The sequence below is a fragment of the Ambystoma mexicanum genome, chromosome 12, assembly GCF_040938575.1.
Source record: "Ambystoma mexicanum isolate Mex_15411 chromosome 12, UKY_AmexF1_1, whole genome shotgun sequence".
Classification (NCBI taxonomy): Eukaryota; Metazoa; Chordata; class Amphibia; order Caudata; family Ambystomatidae; genus Ambystoma; species Ambystoma mexicanum.
Genome location: NC_090936.1, coordinates 998,272,010 through 998,291,051, shown reverse-complemented (window position 1 = coordinate 998,291,051; position 19,042 = coordinate 998,272,010). Strand labels below are relative to the sequence as shown.

Here is a 19,042-nt window from a genome sequence, read left to right as displayed (position 1 = left end):
TGCATGAATTCCTGGATGCGCGCTGGATCCAGACGACGGGCAGCTTCGAGGAAAGGATCAAGCTCGACGAGAGTTTCCGACGAGCGATACGGTGGTGGGGCACCCGCGCGCATCTGACGGCGGGCATGGACTTCCAGACCCCAGCCCACCAGGAGACTGTGACCACGGATGCCTCCCTGGAAGGGTGGGGAGCGCACACCGAAAATCTGCACGCGAGGGGACTCTGGCTCCCGACGGAGAAGTCCCTGCATATCAACGTCCTGGAGCTCCGTGCAGTGTTTTGGGCCCTCAGGTCCTTCCTTCCGTCCCTCAAGGGCAAGGTGGTGAGGATCTTCACCGACAACACCACCACCATGTTTTACATCAGGAAACAGGGCGGAACCAGGTCCCCAGCGCTGTCCAAGGAGGCGCAGGACCTGTGGCATTGGGCCGTCGCCCAAGGGATTTTTCTGGTGCCGTTTCATCTGGCAGGGATAAAAAACACCATCGCCGACTCACTCAGCAGGGAGCTGCGCTCGTGCCACGAGTGGGAACTACGGCAGGATCTGGTGGATCGCCTCTTCCGACGGTGGGGCACACCCCAGATCGACCTGTTCGCGACGGCGACGAACACCAAGTGCCGGAGGTTCGCCAGCAGGTTTCCCCAGACGAGGAGCATGGGCGATGCTTTCTCGTTCCCCTGGGAGGGCCTGTTCCTCTACGCGTTCCCTCCCTTGCCTCTGCTAATCCGGCTCGTCAACCAGCTCAAGAGGTCACGGTGCAGGATGATCCTCGTCGCACCTGCGTGGCCGAGGCAGATATGGTTCCCGGACCTTCTGGACTTGTCAGCGTCCCCGCCGATCAAGCTGCCGGCGGACGCGGATCTACTCTCCAGGGAAGGAGGCGCCATCCTCCACCACGACCCGAAGTCGCTGAACTTGCAGGCCTGGCTCCTGCAGCGCTAGAGTTTGGAGGATACGACATACCGGCCGATTGCAGAGAGGTTCTTGCAAAGGCCAGGGCGTCCTCGACTCTTAAATGCTACGGACACAAATGGAAGAGGTTCTCTGTCTGGTGCCACGCACAGAAGATTAACCCTCTACGGATTACGGCTCCCCAAGTACTGCCGTACCTGCTGACGCTGGCCAAAGCTGGTTTGGCACACGCGTCCATCAAGATTCATCTTGCTGCGATCTCCCGATACACCAGAACCACGGGGCGGACGTCCTTGTGGTCTCATCGTCTGGTGAAAGAGTTCATGAAGGGACTGTTCAGATCGTTCCCGCCGGTGAAGGCTCCGGCCCCGGCGTGGGAGCTCAACGTGGTGCTGACCAAGCTCATGGGACCTCCGTTCGAGCCTCTGCACTCGGCCCCGTTGAAGTTTCTATCGTGGAAAACAGCTTTTCTTGTGGCCATCACCTCCGCACGACGAGTGGGAGAGATCCAGGCCCTTTCCTGCAAGGCCCCGTACTTGACTTTCCACGACACGAGGGTAGTGCTCAGGACGCACCCCTCCTTCATGCCCAAGGTACCGTCGGACTTCCATCTCAACGAACCCTTGGTGTTACCTGTGTTCTTCCCGTCGCCTTCGTCGCCGGCTGAGAGGACTTTGCACTCGCTGGATGTAGCTAGAGCGCTGAAGTTCTACGTGGACCGCACGAAGGGGTTTCGGAAGACGTCACAACTCTTTGTGAACTTTGGACCTGTCAATCAGGGGAAGGCTCTCTCGAAGGCTTCCATCTCCAGATGGCTCTCCGGCTGTATCATGTACTGTCACCGGTTGGCAAACCGACCGCTGCCTGGCCGTCCGAGAGCCCATTCCACCAGAGCGATCGCAGCTACCACGGCGTTCCTATCTGGTGTGCCCCTGCTGGACATATGCAGGGCTGCTACGTGGAGGTCGACGCACACCTTCACGAAATTCTACTGCGTCGACCGGGATTCCAGGGAGGAGTCCAGGGTCGGCCAAGCAGTGCTGCGCAACCTGTTCGCCTGAGGTGAGCCTGGTGAGGAGGTAAGATGCTTAATGTTGAGTTGATGTGATGCTTAATGTTGAGCCTTTGCCACCTCCCGTGGTTGTGCATGTGTGTACTGCTATTTATTCTTTATTCATGAGCATGTGAATCCATGCCAGACCCCATGCTGGAGAAGGAACAAGTTACTTACCTGTAACTGTTGTTCTCCAGCATGGGTCTGGCATGGATTCACATGCGAACCCTCCCGCCTACCCCTCTGCGGCTCTTCACTTGGTCATACTGCCACTTCACGTGCTTCCAAATCTGAAGATGGCTGCCAGAGGCGGTGCTTAGGTAGAGGGCAGTCATTGGCTGTGGTCAGTATGACGCAGAGACCAGTGATTGGTTATTACTACGAAAGACAGATCAGAAACGAAACTGATACTGGTTTTTTCTTTACCGAGGATTCCCAGCCTGACGACGGGGAATATTCATGAGCATGTGAATCCATGCCAGACCCATGCTGGAGAACAACAGTTACAGGTAAGTAACTTGTTCCATATTGCCCACAGTGTGTGGTGCTCATTTATCGACCTCGGTAGGATGAAAGGCTGAGTTTGGCCCTGCCGAGATTCAAACCTGCATCGGCATGCTCTGCATGGATGTCAAAACGAGTGCTCTACTAGCTGTGCTATCTGAACCTACTTGGTAGGGCAAAGGCACAGAACACCCCATCCAAGGATCTCAATGTGGTAGAAATGGATGAGCAGCCAGGCTTAAGCTTTCCGGAAGTGATGCAGGCTGGTTCTTAAGTACATAGAATCCCCAAAGCCCCTACAAAGGAATGTCCATACAGCTTCTTTATATGAAATAAGGTTCAGAAATAAATATATTTCTGAGGCTTGTGGAATCTGCTTAGATCACATGCTGTGCAAAGGCCGACATCTAGTGGAAGCTGCAGAGTATTACAGTTTGTTTTTCGAAACTCGAAAAGGGGCGTCGAACTAGGGCGTGCCAGTAATACTATCCCTAGTGTGACGTCCACTGTACCCATGATCCCTCACGCGTGTAGGACCCTCGGATTGTTTTTTTCCGCCATACTTGTCGGAAGCATATCGCGGAGTTCCCTTGGCTTTAGCCATTTATCAATTATTACAAAATGTCCCGTTTCTCCCACCCTACGCCGAAGATCGACGTTGGTGAATCGAGATTTAGGAAATCAGCCGACGAGACTACACGACGGACTTTGGGCCTCGGAAGTCCTCTGGCCTCGGCCCAGGCCTCTGGCCTCGGCCCTTTTCAAGTAGGGAGAGTGGGGAGTGGGGGGTGGACATACACTTGTTTCCTACATATACCCGCCCGCTGCCAATTAGTGACATATGGAGAGTACGCCCTTTAAATTCTGCCCGAAGTGTAAAAGGAAGTTTCCCTGGGTAGACAAACACAATACGTGTAACCTGTGTCTCCCACGAGACCATCCCGAGGCTACCTTTAGAGCTTGTAAGCTCTTCAAGCCCAAAACACTCCAAGACCACTCGACGAAGCGCTGGGCCCACTACGCCAGGCAGCTAGAGGCCATGGACGCTGTGGGATCCTTCAGCGATGGCAGCTACGCCCCCTTATCGGATGGCAACGGCACAGGGGTGACTTCAGACACCCGCGTGCAAGCCCCTGACCTCGGAGGACTGACCGGCGGTTCAGTTATGGGGACCACACCCGGCGGCAAGAGCGCAACACACACCACTTCCACCAAGCACATTAGCCCCCACCGAGATTCGACACGCATGTGGAGCGATCGGCAACAGAAGGCACCGAGAGAGCGGTCTACTGATTGTGTCCTCTGGGCAGCCCTGGTCCCGTTCGCCTCATGACAAACAACCATCCACGGTTGGGAAAGGTGCCACATTACCAAAAGTCATTGAGGCCCGGTCGTCAGAAGACGAATCTGACCTTTTCCCCCAAGTAGCACTTTCGACGTCTACTTTCGAGATTCAACGCCCCTCTTCCAAGACTTTCGAATCTCGTACCACCACCTCCGAATCTCGAAGCCAGGTGCCGAAACACTCAGAAAACGCTAAAGGTTCAGGAAAACATTCCTCTAGTCATGGGAAGGGGGAAAAACAACATATAAAAACCTCAGAACACCAGGTTCAAAAGGAAAAACAAAAAGACCCTAAATCTTTAGGAAAATCCAAGGTCCCTGACCCTGTCACCAAGGGAAAGATTGTTCCTCCCACTGCTCAGGATATGGGCATGGAGGAAGAGGATGAGAATCCTGTAGTCATTCATAGTTCAAAAAATTGGAGTTGTGACAACATTGATAGGGTAATGAGAAGAATGTCATTTATGGCAGACTTCTATAAGAAAGACACTAATTATTTCCAGAGCTATACCAGCACTCCAGCTACCTCTGCCCCTTAGGGGTCCAAGCCCTCTCAACCCCCTTCTAAAAGGCTCCGCTCTGAGGCTCCAGCGCAAGGTTCGTTTTCTGACCCTTTGCTAATTGAACCTTACCATCCAGAGTCCTATGGCGAGGAAACAAACACATCTGCTGGAAGACCAGATGGGTTTCTTACTATGGGGACGATGAGGACCAGGAAGAGGAGGAGGAAGATGAGGCAGAAGCCTACAATCTCGACTCTCCTATTCCGAAAGACCTCTCCTCCCCTGGTGAACGACTCACCGATTGATAATCAGCCACTCCTCAATGAGGTACTGGCGAAAGCAGCAGCTCATTTCCAAATAGACACACAAGGTGCCCAAGAAGATAAAGATTTCGCAGAGGAAATCTTAGGTGGCGGAAGAGCCACTTCCCAGGCTATCCCCATATTAAGATCCATCCAGCGCAGAATCGATCCCTCGCTGGTAATGCCTAATTTTACTTGTGCAGTCAATCTACGAGTGGAAATATTATTCCACTCCGCACCCTCTGATCCCATGTACATTAGGGGGCAATTAAAACCTGACTCCCTCGTAGTAAAAACGACCAGAAAGAGGGCAGGTACACCACTTGCTTCTTCTGAAGCACCTCCCGACAAAGAGAGCAAAAGAATATATGCTCTGGGTAGGAAAGTTGCCCACACGTCCGCCTACCAGGCACGTATTGCTAACAGTACCACTCTGTTAGCAAGCTATAACTGCCATCAATTGGAACAAGTAGCTTCTCTAGTAGCCTCTGCACCTGAACCACTAAAGGGACAATTAGCCCAAATTGCAGCAGACGGAAGGTCCTTTTCTGGATGCATCCTTAAGACAAATTTTGATGCGGCAGACAATGCTGGAAGGTCGATAGCCGAAGGCACAGTAATAAAGCTCCATGCTTGGCTAAGACAGTCCGGGTTCAAGCCTGAGACCCAAGCCACCCTCATAGACAGGCCGGTTGAGCCGAACGTTCTATTTGGGAAAGCAGTGCAAGAGGCACTAAAGACGGGTAAGGACAAATACGAGACCTTAAAAATCGCACGGCCAACTGACAAATAAGCCCTCAGGCTAAAGGGGAAATTATACTTTTCGTCCCTTTCGTGGCCAAAGCTCCCAGAGGAGTTCCAACTATTATCAAAATCATGGAACCTCATGGGGCAATAATCAATCCCAGGCTCCATAGGGTTTCACCAGAGGTCAGCTCAGGGGCTACTCTAGAGGTAGAGGCAGCTCCGGTAGAGGTGGTACGCCACCCAATATACAGTGACGTTCCGCTCCGGGTCCCTTCCCATGCATCCTCAGTAGGGGGGGGGCACATTTCCACCTTCACCCACGCATGGGAAGGGATCACTTCGGACAGATGGGTGCTGTCCACAGTGTCCGCAGGATACTGTATAGAGCTACTAGAATGCCCCCGCAATCATCCTCCAAGACAGAAAGTACACTCCTTGGAACACCAGAAAATCCTCCTTGAGGAGATCGCCATTCTACCTGCAATGGATGCAATAGAACTCGTCCCGGGCACCCAGGTATTTATTCAACCTACTTCCTTGTGCCTAAAAAAGATCTAACGATGCGCCCAGTATTAGACTTGCGCCCTGCAAACAGGTATGTCAAGCCACAAAAATTCCACATGACTACACTCCAAGAGGTAATCCCCCTACGAAAAAAGGGGGATTATATGGCAACATTGGATATGAAAGATGCCTATTTTCATATTTCAATATTCCCAGCGCACAGAAGATTCTTGCGTTTCAAGATAGACAGCCAGCACTACCAGTTCAAGGTGCTGCCCTTCGGAATAGCCTCGGCTCCAAAGGTATTCACCAAGGTACTGGCGGTGGTGGTGGCGCACCTACGCAGGGAGGCAATCCCGGTGTACCCTTACCTGGACGACTGGCTCATCACAGGGGAAACCCCCTAATTTGCAGATTAAACATACAAAGAACAATCAACCTCCTCTTCCAATTGGGCTTCTCAATCAACGAGAAAAAAATCAAGCCTGGTGTCAAGCACCTCAAAACAGTTCCTAAGAGCTGTCCTAAACACCCAAGAGGGGTTGGCCTTACCATCGGAGAAAAGAATTTGAAATCTGTTGCTGCAAATTCCTCTATCAGTCCGGTCGCCAAATAAGGGTACGCAAAGCGGTGTGTTTGCTCGGCATGATGGCATCTTGCATTTACCTGGTTCCCCAGGCGCGCCTGCACATGCCACCCATGCAGGAATGGTTGGCGAAACAGTGGTCTCAAGCAAGTGGTCAGTGGGACTATCTAGTGGTTGTTTCACCAACACTAGTACAGAGTCTTCGCTGGTGGACAAAAGAGAATCTTACAAAGGGGAAACCCTTTTACGATCCAGAGATACAAGCCGTCGTCACAACAGACTCCTCCCTCGCAGGGTGGGGAGCTCACTACCTTCACCACACAGCTCAGTATCTCTGATCTCATACAGTGGCTCAGGACCACATCAATCTGCTAGAACTTCTGTCAGTATTCAGAGTGCTTCGGGCATTCAAACCCCTCCTATCCAACCTGTCAGTGCAGATCCTAACAGACAGCACGACGGCAATGTTTTATTTAATCAAACAAGGGGGCACTCGTTCGCCAAATCTGTCCAAGCTTGGTCAGAAATTTAAAAATATGCACTCGGACGGAAGATTTACCTCTCATCCCAACTTGTTCCAGGGGATCTCAATTCACGAGCGGACGCTCTGAGCAGTGATCCCCTCCCAGAGGAACACGAATGGTGACTACACAAAGAAGTCGTAGATCTCTTCTCTCAACCTATTCGCCACAGGCGAAAACAGAAAATGCCCAGACTTCGCATCCAGGTTCCCCCAGCCAGGCCCCAAGGGGAACGCTCTCTGGATGAATTGGTCAGGGATGTTTGCCTACGCTTTTCCACCAACCCCTCTGATGAGGAAGGTGGTCAACAAGATACACAGGGAATCGATGACGCTCATCCTAGTTGCTCCTATATGGGCGAGACAACCATGGTTTCCACACCTACGCAAACTGGCGGTGTGCGACCCCATCAAACTACCATGCTGGTAGAATCTACTCTCCCAGCACGAAGGACAAGCAGTGCATCCTCAACCCAACTCAATGAACTTGGCAGCATGGCTCCTGAAGTCATAGAGTTCGGCCATCTCAATTTACCCCAGAGATGTATAGATAACTTAAGAGTCAAGAAAACCTAACACAAGGCACTGTTACTTTGATAAGTGGAAAAGAGTAGTTATTTGTTGCCAGAATAAACAAATCAACCCAATTGATTGTACTCCTCCCAATATTGTCACCTATATGCTCCACCTACTGGATGCAGGGTTAGTATTTAATTCACTCAAGGTACACCTGGCGGCACTGGTCAAAGCCTTCATGGAAGGGGTAAAGAGACTGCACCCTCCAATTTCTAACCCACCACCAGGTTGGGACCTTAATGTGGTGCTTGCTGAACTCATGGGACCTCCATAAAGCTGGTCTCAAACACCGGACTTATAAAACTGCCTTCTTAGTAGCCATTACATCCATAAGAAGGGTCAGTGAAATTCAAGCTCTGTCAGTGCAGGATCCTTTCTTGACTGTTCATGAGGATAAACTGGTTTAACGCACTCAACCTAGGTTTTCACCTAAGTTCATTTCAAAATTCCATGTTAACCAGTCCATTGAGCTACCGGCCTTCTTCCAAGAACCCAAAAGCTCTGCTGAGGTGAAACTCCACACACTAGATGTGAGGAGAGCGGTCCTCTACTACGTAGACAAGACCAAACCGCTAAGAAAGACAGATCAACTGTTCGTAGCTCTAGGCAGAGAAGGAGGTCGCGTCTCTAAGGGTGCCATCTCTAAATGGATAGTCAGATGTATCCAACTGTGCTACTCCCTTTCAGATAAAACACTGCCTTTTACGCCAAGGGCCCACTCTACAAGAGGTACTGGGGCCACTCTGGCTTTCATTGCAAATGTACCCCTCGACACCATTTGCAAAGCAGCTACATGGAGCTGTATTCACACGTTTACTCAGCACTACTGCATTGACACTCATTCCAACACAGATACTCCAGTGGGACAAGCGGTTCTGAAACATTTGTTCGCTCATGACCCTTCTCACATCCCACCTCCTCCTTCTAACACTGCTCACTAATCTATGCACAGCATGTGATCTAAGCAGATTCCACAAACCTCAGAAGGGGATAGATTACTCACCGTAATCGTATTTCTGATGCTTGTATCTGCTTGGATTCACTTGCACCCGCCCGTCCACCCATCTGAGAGAAGGTGCATGGATGCTTGTAGTCTTATCTATCTTATCTGCTTGGATACTCTGTACTCGCGCTACTCCTCATGCTACCTAATGTCAGAAAAAATACAATCTGAGGGTCCTCCACACATGAGGAATCATGGGTACAGTGGACGTCACACTAGGGATAGTATTACTGGCACACCCTAGTTCGACGCCCCTTTTTGAGTTTCGAAAAACAAACTGTAATACTCTGCAGCTTCCACTAGATGTCGGCCTATGCACAGCATGTGAATCTAAGCAGATACGAGCATCAGAAATACGATTACGGTGATTAATGTATCCCATATTATTTCTGAGGCTTGTGGAATCTGCTGTCATGGGAAGGAAAGTTGCGACTTTGGCAGCATGTCAAAATAGGATCGCCAACAATTCCACACTGTTGGCGAGCTAGGATTGCCATAAATGGGATGAGATTACTGCCCTCATCGACTCTGCTCCAGAGCCTTTAAAGTCTAGACTTGCCCTAGTAGCAGCAGAAGGCAAAGCCAATGCCAGCTGCACTCTCAAGAACAACCTTGACGCTGCAGATAATGCGTGCCGTAATATTGCGGAAGGAACCATTATCAAGCGCCCCGCTTTGTTTCTCCAATCTGGCTTTAAGCTTGAGACCCAAGCAACGTTACTCAACATGCCAGTGGAACCAACCGTGCTATTCGGCAAAACAGTGGAGGACGCTCTGAAATCAGCCAAAGAGGAATATGATACCCTGAAATCCCTTGGGCAACTGACTAATAAAAAACCTGGCCAAAGGGGCGGGAACAATTTTCGCCGTTTTCGTGGCCAAAATTCCCAAAGAGGCTCCAGATAAGGACAAAGTAAAAATTCATCATGGAACAACCAGGGTCAAGCATCCCAGGATTACCCTAGAGGCCAGCGCAGATACCGCAGCCGGGGGAAAGCCTCCACATCTAGAGGTGGAACAGCACCTCCCAAACAATGACAGCCCGCTACAGGTACCCCCCATCCCTCCCCAGTAGGGAGACGGATTTCACACTTCACCCACGCATGGGAGGGAATAACCACAGACCAATGGGTGCTATTACAGTATTGGGAGGTTATTGTGTGGAGCTACTCGAAAAACTATCAAACCAACCCCCACGCCAAAGGAAAACAACAAAGGAAGAACCTCTCATCCTGATGGAAGAAGTCAACGCGTTGCTTCCCAAGGATGCCATCGAGATTGTGCCGTCCAACGAGGTAAACAAGGATATTTATTCAACATACTTCCTTGTGCCAAAAAAAGATCCAACTATGCACCCAATATTAGACTTATGCCCAGCAAACACTTATGTAAAGCCACAAAAATTCTGCATGACACCTCTACCAGAGGTAATCCCCCTGCTAAAGCAAGGGGATTACACAGCAACACTGGATATGAAAGATGCCCATTTTCATATTTCAATGTTCCCAGCACACAGAAAACTCTTGCGGTTCAGAGTAGCGAACCAGCACTACCAATTGAAGGTGCTACCCTTCGGAATAGCTTTGGCTCCAAAGGTATTCACCAAGGTACTGGCGGTGGTGACCGCGCACCTGCGCAGGGAGGCAATCCCAGTGTACCCCTACCTGGACGACTGGCTGATCACAGGAGAAACACCCCATCTTTGCAAACAGAACATGCAAAGAACCATAAACCTTCTTTGAATTGGGCTTCTCAATAAACGATAAAAAGTCAAGTCTTGTACCGAACACAACAAAACAGTTCCTAGGAGCTGTATTAGATACAAGAACAGGCTTAGCCTTTCCATCCATGGAAAGAGTGCAGAACATGATTCGGCAAATACCCCGGTATCAAGCCAGTCTCCAGATAAGCATACGTAAAGCAATGCGTCTGCTAGGCATGATGGCATTGTGCATATATCTAGTCCCACCTGCACGTCTGCGCATGCGACAGATGCAGGAATGGTTGGCAAAACAGTGGTCTCAGGCAAGCAGTCAGTGGGACTATTTAGTGGTCGTTTCACCAACATTAGTTCAAAACATACACTGGTGGACAAGAGAAAACCTGTTAAAGGGAAAACCCTTGCACGATCCGGAAGCGCAAGCGATGGTTACAACAGACTCATCACTCTCCGGGTGGGGGGCATCATTACCTTCACCACACAGCACATGGTCTGTGGACTTGCATCACGGCGCAGAACCATGTCAACCTGCTGGAACTACTAGCAGAATTGCTGGAACTACTAGCAGAATTCAAAGAACTTCAAGCATTTGAAGTGCAACTGGCGAACCAGTTGGTTCAAATTTTAACCGACAGCACAACTGCGATGTTCTACATCAACGAACAGGGGGCGCACACTCTCCAAGTCTGTCCAAGTTGGCGAAGAAAATATGGAAATGGGCACTAAGACCGGGGATATCCCTATCCTCCCAACTTATTCGAGGGTACTCTACACTCTAGCAGACTCTGAGCAGAGATCCCCTACCAGAGGAACACGAGTGGCAACTAGACTCAAGCGTCGTAGACCACATCTTCTCTCAGTGGGGTTACCCCACACTAGACTTGTTCGCTACAGGAGAAAACAAGCAATGGCCAGACTTTGCATCCAGGTTCCCCCAGCTAGACTCCAAGGGGGAACGCCCTATGGATGAACTGGTCAGCGAAATTTGCTTACGCAATGTACGATCTCGCCAAACCAACATGTTAACCCAACACAGGGGAACAACAGTGCACCCTCAACCACACTCAATGAACTTGGCAGCATGGCTCCTGAAGTCGTAGAGTTCGGACACCTTAATCTACCACAGCGGTGTATGGATATCCCCAAGGAGGCATGAAAACCCAACACTAGACACTGTTATTTCGAGAAGTGGAGAAGATTTGAAACTTTAATGCTATTAACATTTCCTGATGCTGCGGTTTCTTCCTTCCTTACTTTAGTTTGCCTGTATGTGCCTCTGATTTGTATGCATTGTGGGTCTTCATATGTATTGTTTGTACTAGCACAAGTGTGTATTAAGTCTTGAATTGTTAGCTAGTTATTACATGTTTAACATTACACAATCACCCCTGACATCATGTAACCAACATTATAAACACAACTCCTTGTAGGGACTTTTCATCAAAATTAATTTCACATGTTATGTCATCAATGACATTTTTGATGTCATCTTTGATGTCCTGGGTATTAGTCTTGGCAGTGCACACTGGTGGCACGAGATATGGTTGCTTAGCTTACCTTAACTGGCGAATTTTTGAGGTTTTTCGGTTTTAGTTGTAACCATAACGTCACTTTAAAAAAAAAGTCATAGGTTTTTATTAGTGCAACTTAACCATAAAGTCCCTTTAACAAAGTTTTTTCCAGAGAATTGCATGGGTTTTTAGCAATGCGTGCTATTTTCCTAAAACTTTCTAATATCATACTTACCCCAATATATCAATGTTTTTGTCCAATTTACAACGTTTCACCTTAAAACTCTGCCATTTCCCACCTTCTAGCATTATTATTAACAATTCTATACTTTTTCCACTGTTTTTGCTTCTGTCGACATCCGCGAACGTCAAAAGTAGGATAGGTTTGAAAGGGAAAAACATGTGCTTGTGGTAATATGGTCATAGGGTTCTGCAGGCTGCCATGGAAAGGGAAGAAGGGCTCTGTACGGAGCCCTGCCTTCTCTTTCCATGGTGGCAATCTTGGAAAAGGATTTTCCTTCCTACAGCGGGATGCAGCAGGAAGAAAATCTATATTTTTTAGCACCCCGCGATCCTGCTTTGGGAACCAGGGGTGCTAATGGCCTTTATTCCCCATTGCAAGGGCTGCAATGGAGGATAATGGTCCACAGCCCTCATAATTTATTTATAACGCACCGAAGCCATAAGGCCGCACACAGATGCACTTCGCTTGGGCCGATAACTTGGGCTGCCGGACCGTTATCCCCGTTCCGGTCCCTGGAACGGGGGATGATTCACATTAGCATAACACAAAATGACATCCTTGACTACCTCACCGCCATACCCATAATCTCCACCAATCTCAGGAATTGAGAGATGCAATTTAAAATAGTGCAGCGGATGTACTACTCCCCTTCTGTCCTACACAGGATGGGGATAGCCCAAACAGATAAATGCTGGAGAAATTGCAGCACCCTAGGCACGATGGGGACACATTCTCTGGCACTGCCCGCTGATCTCCCAATACTGGAGGGAGGTACATAAGCGAAATCAGAGGAGCCACAGTCCCCTTCACACCTGAGGTAATGCTACTAGGAGGGGACACGGACACGTGGCACGAGGAAGGGCTCTCACGCAAACGAATAAGCATACTCCTGTTTACAGCTAGGAAACTGCTCATTACACACTGGAAGGCTAGAATCCCCCCCACCACCGCTGAGCAGAGCACACTCCAGGCGTAAACATGCATAATGGAAGGCGCTGCACTCGCAAGGCAACAGTCCCAAAACCCCTCAGGAACGTCAAGGGCACTCCGTTTTAGAGCACTAACTGACCCATACACATAGGGGAGGGTAAGAGCGAGACCCTTAGGATGCAGAAACCTCAACTAATACATTTTTTATTTTTGAAAAAATAAAACGTGGGGGGATTTCCAACAAACTTGTGTAAGGAGCATTGGCAAGGACCTGAAAGCATGGTTTTGTAAATGTGCCCGTGTTTTATCTTTTGACAACTGTTAAAATGTAGGTACAAAAATAAAAATAGTGATATACCTTTGGTGACTAAGGTGTGCCTGTGGCCATGGGCAGCGGCCAGTGTCCGGGTCATGGAATAAGATCATGATCCGGACAATCTGGCTACTGGCCTTGACCACGAGGGACAACGCATGGGGTTAAAGTGGCCATGCCCACCTGGGACTGGCTTTGTGGTAAAGTTATTCGAAATTGAGATAGGTTTGAAAGGGAAGAAAAATGTGCTTGTGGTAATATGGTCCTAGGGTTCTCTTTTTGCCTTCTGCAGGCTGCCATGAAAAGCGAAGAGGGGCCCTGTATTGAACCCTGCCTTCCCTTTCCATGGTGGCCATCTTGGAAAAGGATTTTCCTTTCTACACCGACATATGTAGGAAGAAAAATCTTTTTTTTTTTTTTTTATTAGCACCCCGGTTTCCTGCTTTAGGTACCTAGGGTGCTAATGGCCTTCATCCCCCATTACAGGTGCTTGAATGGGAGATAATGGTCCAGCGACCTCGTTATCCACCCTCTCTTCGCTTGGGCTGCCACGACTGTATCCAGTCCCTGGAACGGGGATGAATGCCACAATATTCCCATTAGCATAACACAAAATGCAAATGGAAATGTTGGAAAATCTTATTGAGTCTATGTACTCTACTGAGAAATGTAAAGTAGAAGGAGTCTATACGTTTTTTTTTGTTCTATTTTTTAATTGTGAAAGGTGGTTCATAAAGGAACATTTCTTTTGTTGTTTTCGGATGTATTTTTTCTTTTTGGCATTAGAGCTTAGAACGAAAGTTGGGCGGGGGGAATGAGGGAAGAGGCACCAAACACTAATATGGAGGGTCAGGTGGACAGGGGAAAATGTTGCGCATGTGTTATTTCTAAGGTAGGGGGCAGTGTTTCTCATGCTCCTTGATTACAGCAGTGGTGGTGGCTCTTGGGGAGGAGGGATGGCATTAGCAGATGCCATTTTAAGATAAATAGCACTTTTGCTAATACTATGTACTGTGTACTAGATTGTTAATGGATAATTAGTAGGAATAGGTGTAGTAGCTGTGCAAGGGAAATTTTGAAGTTGAAAGTTCCTAGAGCAGTAGAAAATGCAGTTCCAAACTGTCCACGAAGCACGGATCTTATCATGAAGTGTGGAGGGGCGGACACATCATCATGCCGCGCGCCAGCGTATGGTCATGAGGCACTGTTCGGAAGGTCCGCAATGAAGTCATGTTCGTAGACGTCTATGGATGCAAAACCAGTTGAAATAGTTGCAAAAAATGTAAAGAAGTGTTAAAAATTATTCTAGAAGGTGGGAAATGGCAGTTTTAAGGTGACACTGTAAATTAGACACAAATATTGCTATATTGGCTAAGTATGATATTAGTAAGTTGTAGGAACAGAGCATGCACTGGTAAAAACCCATGAAATTCACTGAAAAAACGTTGTTAAAGGGACTTTATGGTTATGTTGCACTAATAAAAACCTATGACATTCAATGAAAAAACGTTGTTAAAGGGACGTTATGTTTACAAGTAAAACCGAAAACCCCCAGAAATTGGCCAGTTATGGTAAGCTAAGCAACCATAACTCACGCCACCACTGTGCACTGCTAAGACTAACACAGAGGACATCAAAGATGACATCACAAATGGCCTGCAAAGTTGCAGAATTTCTCGGTTTCCCTCAACGATTCCCTCCGAGGATAAGACCCCCCCCCTATGAAGGAGGAGCCACTGGGATGCTGAGTCGGGAAGAAAAATTGAACCGAAGTCTTTCTAAAGTGCAGCAGTTTTGCTCTTCACAGTGCTCTCCTTTGGTCGATTTCTCAGACTGTAGAAGTCCTGGGCAGATGAAACTTGCTGTGGGCTCCTTAAAGGCTTGGCAGATGAGTAAGACCCCTGGGACACTTCGATGACTTCTGGCGGTAACAGGGGCATGGGTCACTTTTGGTGTCGGGTTTTGAATTTACGCGGTTACGCGACTTTTGTTTTTTCGGTGCTACTGCCACAGCACGCACCTCGGGTCACTAGAAGCCGTCCAGAACTCGACCACTGGAGTGGAACTCAGACCCTTCTCAAGTTTGGACACTCATTACGTCTTCCTTGGCTTCTGGTGGTGGGAAACCCATAAATCAGACCTTCCTCTGCACTCAGCAATTCTGGACCCGCTCCGTTGAGAAAAAGTGCTCAGTGATGATGGCAAGGATGCTATGTGAACTGTTTTTAGGCAGTTTGGAACTTTTAGTAGCTCCGAGAGTCCAGCAGCACTATGCCAGTGTAGTCCCTTTTCTGGGCAGTAGATGGCAATGTCTTCCAGCCATCAAAAAAAATGCGCCTCTGGACCCTGGGTGACAACAATGGACGTCTTCGACTCGAGAGGTCATAGCACTCCTCTTCAAGGCTCATGAAGACACCCTCTCCAGAAGGCAGGCACACAGGACTGGCTTCCAGGGCACTTCGGATGAAGAGTAGCAGGTTGCACGATGGTACCTTGTATCTCGGGCAGAGGTCTCCTTTGCAGGTCCTTTCTAGATCAGTCCTTGGAAGAACACAGCAGATTTTGGATTACACAAAGAAAATGCAGCAGCAGACTTATCCTCCAGGAGGGCTTCAACGAACAGCTTCTTGCTTCAGCTTCGACTTCAGCTTCTGAACAAATTGGTGAGTGAAAGGTCCCCTGTTATACACATTTGGATCCCATTTACTCAGGCTGAGCCAGGCTCGGTTAACCAATGACCCAGCAGGTCATGCATGCAGGCAGCCAATCAGGCTCACAGGCGTTCAGGCCATGCACTCCACCCCGACATCCATTAGAAAGACTGTGGATTGGGGTAAGTACACAACCTTTCAGCACACTACACTGCATTCATGTCAGTTTCAGTCAGGTCTGTCTCAGTCATTGTGTTACACTGTATTGACAATGATTAGAAGTAAGAAGCAAGAAAAACGGAAGGAGAATAAGCAAATAAAATTGTAAATAATTGAAAGGTCAATTAAATCAAATAATTATAAAAAATAAAAAAAATGTTACACACAGAAACCAGACTCCCACAACACAGAATGTGAGTTCACTTCAGACTCCATTCATACAAATGTGTAACTCTTACAGCCACTGTCCACTCTTGAACATGACTATCTATGCTGAAATGTAACCCGACAGTTTCTATCCATCCTGTAACACACTATGTACTGCCCTCTTAGAGCCGTGATAATTCCACCCAACAGCCAATTGGGTGGAAGGGACATAGTCAAGGCTTCCCAGGAATTTGGAAAACAAGGTAAAAGGCAATAGAAACCAAGAGGCCACAGCGACCATCTTGCCTTCATGCAGGAATCCATTGATTCCATTGGCAGAGCCTGGGTGTCCCAAAAATGGAGGACACTCTGAGCTACTGTGAAGTCGGCATGTAGCTGCCACCAGCCCATACCCTGATCTGTGGGCAACACACAGGTGCCCAAAAGCACACATAATGGGTACAAGTGTGTACCCCTAACCATGGGTGCCATAAGGGTATCCCATGGATGATGTTCACCAAAAGGAACACATGAAGAGCTGCACTGTCAGAGGTCCAGGCTGGACCTCAGTGGCACAAAACAGAGAAAACACACACAGAAATGGTAGGACAAGCACTAGGAGGCCCTGTCCCTTTTTAAGGCATTTCCAGCATCACAGGTAACATATGTAAGTCTTTGCGGAAATCTCAGTAAATGCATGGGACTGCTTTCAATCAAGGGAACTAGGCTGGTAACATCAGTACAGTGCTATATATTGCAACCCTATTGTGTGGAAGAAGAGCTGATGCTGTTAGCACTATGGGCCTCATCACGGGTTGCGCTGTAGCCCTTAAATGCGGTGGTAACGGTATTACCGCCACATTTAAGGGCTGGCCCTATCACGAGTTGGGCGCTAAATCGGCAGTTTTACCTCCAGCTTTTTTCTGGAGGTGAAAATCCCCGTTTTCGGCTGTATTACAGCCGGCTGTATTAGCCCGCAGTATTAGTACCGAAAATTCCCCATTGGGTCCAATTGACCCAATCAGGAATGGGGATTTACCGTTAAGGCCCAACTCGTGATCCGGTGTCAATACCACCGGACCGGTCGGTGCTAGGGCTATTAGTCAGTGGTACAGCTGGGAATACAGCCCAACTCGTGATGAGGCCCTATATATCGCGGTTTGTCCTAAACTAGTGCTCATGGCAGCTGCATGTATTGTATTCCGGCAGCATGCTTCAAAGGGCAGTTGACAGCACTGGATCACATCCTTTACTATATAGTACTGCATGTGCTGCAATGCTTTATTTTTCTTTTGTGTGTCCTCAAATGGAGTTATTTATTTTTCAGCTCTGAGTCTGGCCCTCGATGCAGCTCTCCTGTGGATACTGAAAGCAGTGATTCTGATCCTCTTCCCAAGCAAATGCAAGAAAAAACCTGTGAGTATAAGCCAGGATTCTTATCATTGCATTGTTATTGATACCGCAAAGGTGATTTGGGGATGAAATAAGTTGGTGACTAAGTACTTAATTTTGACATGTTCGCTGTCATGTTGTGGTGTAGTGTTCGTCAACCGCAACAAACGCCTTTTGATCTGTATGGGAGCAGCTGACATGTTCTATGTGATATCCGGGAGCGTGTCATTTAGTGTTGGCCAAAAGAGACGAGGCCTGCTTTAGTGCTAGTTATATTGGAGATTTGAATTGATGGTTTTATATTAGTTTTTGTACTTCAGAGGCAGTTGACTTGCGTTCAGTTTCTTTAGCTTTTAATTTTTCATTCATTCACATATTTGGACTATTCAATATATTTATTTAATTGTTTGCTTGTTAGGCACTTATACAGAAAGTAAGATACTGTTTCTAAGGGCACACGGGGTGATGGGAGGGAAGAAGGGAGTGAAATATATTACAAAAACACAAAATATGAAAGAAAAGTGGAGGGAAAAAGGAAGAAAGGACGAACCTATTATGCCTTGTGAGTATTCAGAGAGTGCAAGTGCAGCAAGGAGGAGGGCAGAGGGGTGGGTATGTGCTGGCGAGTCCGGGCTCATGCGTGAGCCACAGATGAAGTGCTTGGGTTGTTAAGTACTACACGACCTGTAGCCACGTTTGGAGTAAGTGTGAACCTCCAGGGCTGATGGTGTGCCAAGGCAAGTGCTGATGGTAGAACAGAGCTAGGCCGGTTGGGTGTGAGAGGTCAGGTGCCACGAGGATGTATAAGGGCACCAGACACAGCAACTGTGGGATGAGCAGAGGAGAGAAGAAGGGAAGGAAGATGTAAACAGGAAAGGAGCTCCCGGAATTTAAGAAAATCCTGCTCTAGGCGCAGATGCAGAGGGAGGCTGTCCATCGACCACCTACCCTCTGTTTAGCAAAACTCTTTAACCACAGAGTTGGTGCCAGAGGAGCGTAGTGGTCTAGAAGGAGAGTATTTAGTAAGATTAATTTGAAGATAGTGTGGTCCCCAGGCACAGACAGCCTTGTGGATGATGCAGGGGGATTTGAATTTAATCTGTGCAGCAACCGGTAGCCAGTGAAGACTTTTTATGGCAGGAGAGATGCAGCCTCTGGGCTTAAAGCCAAGGGTAAGTCTTGCTGCCTTATTCTGAATTAGCTGGAGGGGTCACAGAGTGGAAGAAGGAAGATTCAGGAGAAGGCTATTGCAATAATCAAGCCTAGAGAGAACCAGGGCTCGGGTAACACTGAGCATCTGTGGGAAGGGAGAATTCCTTTGAGAAGGAAGAGCAGAAAGTGGAACTTCTTGTCCTGAGG

The 19,042-nt window shown here is 48.3% G+C and overlaps 1 protein-coding gene across 8 annotated transcripts in view; it reads left to right on the top strand.

Moving 5' to 3' along the window:
- PPP6R2 (protein phosphatase 6 regulatory subunit 2) overlaps positions 1-19,042 on the top strand; it is a 2,012,581-nt gene that overhangs the window by 1,590,098 nt on the left and 403,441 nt on the right. For all 8 annotated transcript variants that reach the window (XR_011281892.1, XM_069629515.1, XM_069629514.1 and 5 more), the window contains one exon: positions 17,619-17,707. Coding sequence is in view for 7 of the 8 variants with exons in the window: in XM_069629515.1 (XP_069485616.1) it covers positions 17,619-17,707 (89 nt within the window). In the remaining variant the exon portion in view is untranslated. The remainder of the gene's footprint in view (positions 1-17,618; positions 17,708-19,042) is intronic.